Source organism: Phalangium opilio, unplaced genomic scaffold (genome assembly GCF_054372755.1).
Source record: "Phalangium opilio isolate 3A_F unplaced genomic scaffold, DU_Popi_V2 ptg000390l_1, whole genome shotgun sequence".
NCBI classification, from domain to species: domain Eukaryota; kingdom Metazoa; phylum Arthropoda; class Arachnida; order Opiliones; family Phalangiidae; genus Phalangium; species Phalangium opilio.
In genome coordinates, this window is record NW_028324234.1 from 27,540 (window position 1) to 33,779 (window position 6,240).

A 6,240-nucleotide genomic window follows, 5' to 3' on the forward strand; every position below is an offset into this window, starting at 1 on the left:
ATAAGACGTCTTTCTGAACGAAAATCCGATTGTACGTCGCAATACCATTCTACGATAACTCGAGCTATTTTAATGAGAACGTTTTAAGGATGGCATTAACTCATCGAGAACTCGATAAATTGAGAAAAGAAGCTAAGAATAACCGCGATGAATTCTGGGAAGACATTGCGGACAAGCTAACGTGGGACAAACGCTGGGATAAAGTTTGCGATTCTTCTGACCATCCCATTACAAAATGGTAAAATAATTTTAATTATTACAAATTTTCTTTTGGCAAAATGTGTCTATTAGTATTCCACCCAGTTTAATGAAACCATACCTCCGAGTGCGATGGCGTCACGGAGAGGTATTACACTGGACGTGTTTGTGTGTGTGTCTGTAACCGCGTTCGCAGTTGGCAAATCGGAGCAAACGTGTTCGCAACAAGTTGGGAAAACCAAAATATTACCTCTCCGTGTCAAGAAGATTATATAAACTTAAGTATCCAATGAAAACGTTATTATGTTTCTGAGTTGGGGTTTCCCATTTTTGTTGTTGTTTTGAAAAATATATCGCAATGCACGGACCTTGATAGATATAGGAGGCAATGAATGAAATATATCACAATGCACGGGCCTTGATAGATATAGGAGGCAATGAAGGAAATATATCGCATGCATGGGCCTTGGTAGATATAGGAGGCAATGATAATCTCTCTCTTTGCACGAGAGGTTTATCTTTAATATTTAAATAAATATAATTATTTTTAATTATTTTAATCTTCAATAATTAACATTAATAATAGTTAAATCGTTTAAAATAAAGTTATACCTATTATCTTCTCAAACTTTGCTAATATTGACGTTTAAAGTGAAGGGTACCCCTCTTGCCCGCTTTTTTCAAATTTGGGGTATATATACGATTCGTTTCCATTATAATAGTAAGGAAAAAGCGCAATTGCGAAAACCTTTGGTGGCGATCCCACCTTAGGGAGGCTAGACGTTTCTCGTAACCCTAGCTGATCGCCGCGTATATCCTAAAACCAAACGATGATAATGGAGTAGAAGCCAATGATACAGATTGGTGTCTATGTGGAATAGACGGAAGACCAGTCGATGGAAGCCAGTGTAAGTGCAGACTGGTGTCAATGTGGGATTGACAAAGAACAGAAGATGGTGGTGATTAGAAGCCAGTAAGAACAGACTGGTGTCCGTGTGGGATGGACGAAGACCAGAAGATGGTGGTGTGAGAACTCAAGTAGAGGAGCCATTTCCGTGACTGTGAAAGCAGTTCGGAAATGGCGAACACGTTTGCTCCGATACGCAAACTGCGAACGCGGTCACGTGGGTGTAACAACGGACAGACAGACAGACAGACAGACACACAGACACAGACACACACACAGACAGACACACACACAGACACGGCCGTTACAGAACCTCTCCTGGACTACGTCACACGGAGAGGTAAAAAGCAATATTAGCTTCTACTCCAATATCATCGTTAGGGTTAAGATTTACGCGGTGATCAGCTAGGGTTACTGCAGGGCTTCCACCAAGGGTTCACGCAATTGCGAGTTTTCTTACCACTTATTGTGAAACAATCGCCTTATATACCCTTAGCTTCCAAAGAGTGTTAAAGAGGCATACGCTTGAATACAAACGTCAACAATAGCTAAGTTTAGAACGATTTTAGGAATAAAGTTTCTTAAAACGATTTAACTATAACTAAGCTAAATTAATGACGATAAAAAAAATCAATATCAACTATTTTTATTTAATTATTTAAGATAAACCTCTTAAGTGCGTCTCGGCTCGGAGAGGTTTATTTTGGTTTCCCAACTTGTTGTTCGTTGCTATTATTTTAACTAGAAAATTTTGATACCAAATACTCCCGTTATCCAAAAAAATCTTCGTTTGTCTGATTATTCCAATACACAAAACAATCTAGCAAAACATTTGAAACCGTATTGTCAATCCCAGTACACAAAAAAGGCCAACAAAGTCAATATCTGCCATAATAGTTTACATTATATTATATATTACAGAAACGTTTCGAACCTTTTAGACAATTTCACATTGTTTATATTAAATTGTATAATATTCTCAGCTAAGATTTTATCAGGGTTAGATTTAATTTTAGAAGTAGAACGGTTAGTATTTACTTCAGTCCGACTCATAGCCCAGTATAGAGCCCCTCCCTCCAACTCGTAACGAAAAGTTTAAATTATCTTATTGGCTCACTTAAACTACGTTTTGATGACGTTGCAGCCGGTGACGGTGAAAAATACGTAATTCCTTTTTAGCCACATCGTAGTACACGATGAGGCGCTTAGTTTGATCTGCCCTGTTGTCATTCTCGTAGTAGTAGTAGTAGTAGTGCCACAGTCCTGCCTTTGGCAGTATCGTTCGTCATTTTTGAACGTCGAGAGAAAATATTTTTCTTTTTAGTTAACGTTACAGTTCACAGGTGGAGTTTTAAACTTGATACAGGGAAGAGATTATATTTTTCCATTTTCTTCCTCCACTGAGAATCGAACCGCGGACCTATCGCTCGCCAGCCTAGTACTAAGCAGCCTCGCCTAAAACCGCTTGCTAAGAAACGCTCGCGAATAGAGGACTAGTCTCGGAGAGTTTGTCAGAGACGGTCCCCTTTCTCTCTCTATCTCTTCAACTAGGAATCATGATCTTATTTGAGGCCAGGAGATATAACTTCGCGGTAGGAGAGGCAAAAAGTATATTATATAAATTTTAACTGACCGGGAAGAAGTTTTTCCAATTGATCTCGTTGTTCTAATTTACGTACTTTACGATCATACGATGTGGCTAATATTTTTGTCTTGACAAACTTTATTTCCTTTGTTAGCCACATCGTAGTATTTCCTTTGTCGCTATGACCCGCCTCTTCTTTCATACCCCTCCGTCCCGTGGAAGGAGCTCCGGGTCTTTGAAGCACGCCCACATTACTCAGTTCTCCATTACTACTTCTAAAATTAAATCTATCCCTGATTTTATATATGCCAGGTTTGTAGGAGGAGAAATCAACTTGTGTTACAACGCCGTGGATCGTCACATCAAGGAAGGGTATGGCAATCTCAAAGTGCTTTACATGGACAGCCCCGTTAGCGAGACCAAGAAAAAGTTCACTTACAGTCAAATTCATGACGAAGTATGTTACCTTCCTTGTAATTTGTGGGTGCTAACTCTTCTTATACACATTAATGATATTGCCTTCCATTCTATGTTTTGTAAACAGCGTCGTTCAAATTTGATTTTTTTCATACTTGCAAATTATAACTAGAAAAGCCGTTAGAAATAATACTAGACAAATGTTTCTTAAATTAAACTGACAAAAGTCACAAAATTGATACAATTTATATTTCTCAAATTAAAGTGACACGATTATTATTAATCAAATTAAATTGACACGATCAATTATTGTCAAAGGGTAATGGGTCAGAGGTAATGGATATGCTCAATTAAAACAATCTTGGAATGTACCTAAGAAAACCGGTTTTTCTTTGTCAATTTAGTTCTTTTTCAAGCCTTCAATCCCTATGGTGTAATATATTCGTCTTGGGGAAATCGAATAGACCGATAAAAAAATTCGCCTGTAAGTTGTGGTCCCCTCAGTAGTGCAGGATTTTGAAATTGAAGTCAGTTCGGTTCGGTTCATATTATTCTCAATTCTACTTGAAATACTTGAACTGCGAAGATTTTTTTATTATTATTTTTAGTTGTCTGTTTAAAGTGCTTGTTGTTATCAACAACGCAGTTAAGGCTTAGCATAATTTTTATTGTTATTTAAGTTGTTAATTATCAGTTTCAAAATAGAGAACGCGCCGGCCGACAGCTCTACACGACTCAAGAGTACATTGCAACTCGTCTGCTTTACTTAAACCCGTATTTCCCTGCCTGATCGGAAAACGTTGAAAAACATCTGGCAACACTTCGTTTTTGACGACCAACTGGACATAGCGTTACCGGCGTTGCTAGTATAAAACGCTCTACTAAGTTGCTCACATAGATGCGGTGGCGTAGCGGTTAGCAGCAATAAGATCCCGGGTTCGATCCCGGACTGTGGCACCGGGTGAAAATCTGGGAACAAATCCTTCTGCGTAGAGTTTGCAAGTTCTCTCCCCGCTTGTTAAAGTAGTTTTCCTCCGCGGTATAACCCGGTTTCTCCTTTCCTTCAAAACTTGCAGAGGTTTACGGTAATAGTTAGTATAGGGAGCTGTAGGTTAGCTGTGGCATAGGAGCTAGCCACCACCCCTCTATGCATTGTAAAGGGACCCACCTGTAAACAAGCCCCAGGCTTAGTGTGGAAATCCCTTCATAGACAAAGCTTAGATTATTATATTCTGACCAATCATGAATTACCTCACTTTTGAGCCTCTCGAGCAGGGTCGGAAATAAGAAAAATTTATAGGACATTGTCCACTGAAGTGTGCAAAAATTATGTCGCTTCTCCATAGCCAAGCTAACAAAACTTCGAAAAATTTATTGGTCAAAATGTCCAGTGACCCCCTTAGTTTTTAAAAAAATTATGGGACATTTTAAAATTTTATTGCGCAATGTCCAGTGTCCTGTGCTTCTTTCCAGCCCTGCTCTCGAGACGGTGTGTACTGCGGTAAAAACAACTAGTAGGCGAATATTTTTATCTGTTGCTTAATCAATAGAAATGGGATATAATTTCACTTTGAGTGTTCAAAGTCAAATATTTCCAATTTGTCTATTTTTCACCGCATTACTTTAATCACTACTAATCAGGTGACGAGACTAGCCGGCGTTCTCAAAGAATACGGCGTGGTAAAAGGGGACAGAATTATGATTCTGATGCCCATGATTGTGGAAGGAGTTTTTGCTATGTTAGCCAGTACTCGCTTGGGTTGTACGCATTGTGCACTTCCCGGAGGTCTTCCCTCGCAGGACCTAATGGTCAGAATCGACCATTATAAAGTAAGTTGTACTCCTTGATTTACGGTGAATTTAAATGCTTCGCTTTACGATACTCGATATTTGATACATTTTGAGGACTGTTAAACACATGCTGAAATTTATTTTGACCAGAAAGTTATAGTAATCATGTTCATTATTTATATATGGCCATAAGTACCATAATTACCCCTGATAAGTAAAACACGGCCGTTGGACTAATGTAACCGGCATTTTCACCCAAAACACGAAGGAGGCGGCCTCTTGTAGTCATTTGAAAATGTAAATCGTCCGCGGAGGCTCATATTCAGACCTCCCCTACAGATATCTTGTAGGCCACGGACCAGTGTTGGTGTAATGGCGGCCTTCAAGCGCGCGAGTATAGTTTTAGGGTTGTAACTTAAAACATTATTTTTGCTGCGAGATATGTTAAGCAATGATGGATAACGGTACTAATTCAGCAATTTATGTAGGTTAAATAACAATAATCATTAACACTTACGATATTTGTAGCTTAAGCTTCTGTGGCTTGTGCCCATTAGTGTAGCAGACGAAACATTAATGTTTACTTACTCAGAATTCTGACTGAGAATCTAAGAATTCTATCCATTTACAGAGAATCTAAGTCAGACTTATGAGAAGCTAGAGGCACCCTTAGAAACGTCTCCCATTGGCTAAAAAAGTTGGGACAAATAAGGCCGCACGGCGTCGCATATACCTAACTTGTATAGGACGCAGATGAAAATGCTGGTTACATTAGTCCAACGGGCGTGTTTTACTTATCAGGGGTAATTATGGTACTTATGATATGGCCATAACGCGTTACATTACTTTTAATGCACTCTGAATATGTTAGGGTGAAATGAAAAATCAAGTGATTTTTTATCGATTCTCCTACTAATTGTAAAACCAATCTGCAAAGTGAAATTTTAAAATTCAAATTAGGTCAGATTTTATGGAGCATTTGAAATAAGCACCTCCAACCTAATGCCTTCTCTTTAACAAAATTCTCGTGACACGCTCCATACCGAGGGGTTAGTCACTTGAATAATCAGGTGTACAAAACCGCAGAAATCGATTGCTTGATTTCTTGAATTCTAAGGAAATCATAAATAATCAAAATCATTCTTCTGGGTAATCAAAGGTAATCAGAAATCTCCGATAATCACTTGAAATCACATGAAATGTTGAGAAAAATCGGATTTACTAGTAATCTTTTGTAATCACTTCGGTAATCACACATTTCGTGAAAAAATCACACATAATCAATCAGGGAATCGGAAAATTTAAAATAAAAATCATAATCAGTTGAAATAGAAATAATCAC

At 38.3% G+C, this 6,240-nt stretch overlaps 1 protein-coding gene across 1 annotated transcript; it reads left to right on the top strand.

The window, feature by feature from the left end:
* The first annotated feature begins 89 nt into the window (after positions 1-89).
* On the top strand, positions 90-5,090 carry LOC149594091 (acyl-CoA synthetase short-chain family member 3, mitochondrial-like). The gene is made up of 3 exons (XM_089861399.1): positions 90-238; positions 3,003-3,147; positions 4,749-5,090. Exons 1-3 carry the CDS (start codon positions 90-92, stop codon positions 4,953-4,955), a joined length of 501 nt encoding a protein of 166 aa, XP_089717525.1. The 3' UTR covers positions 4,956-5,090.
* The last annotated feature ends 1,150 nt before the right edge of the window (positions 5,091-6,240 follow it).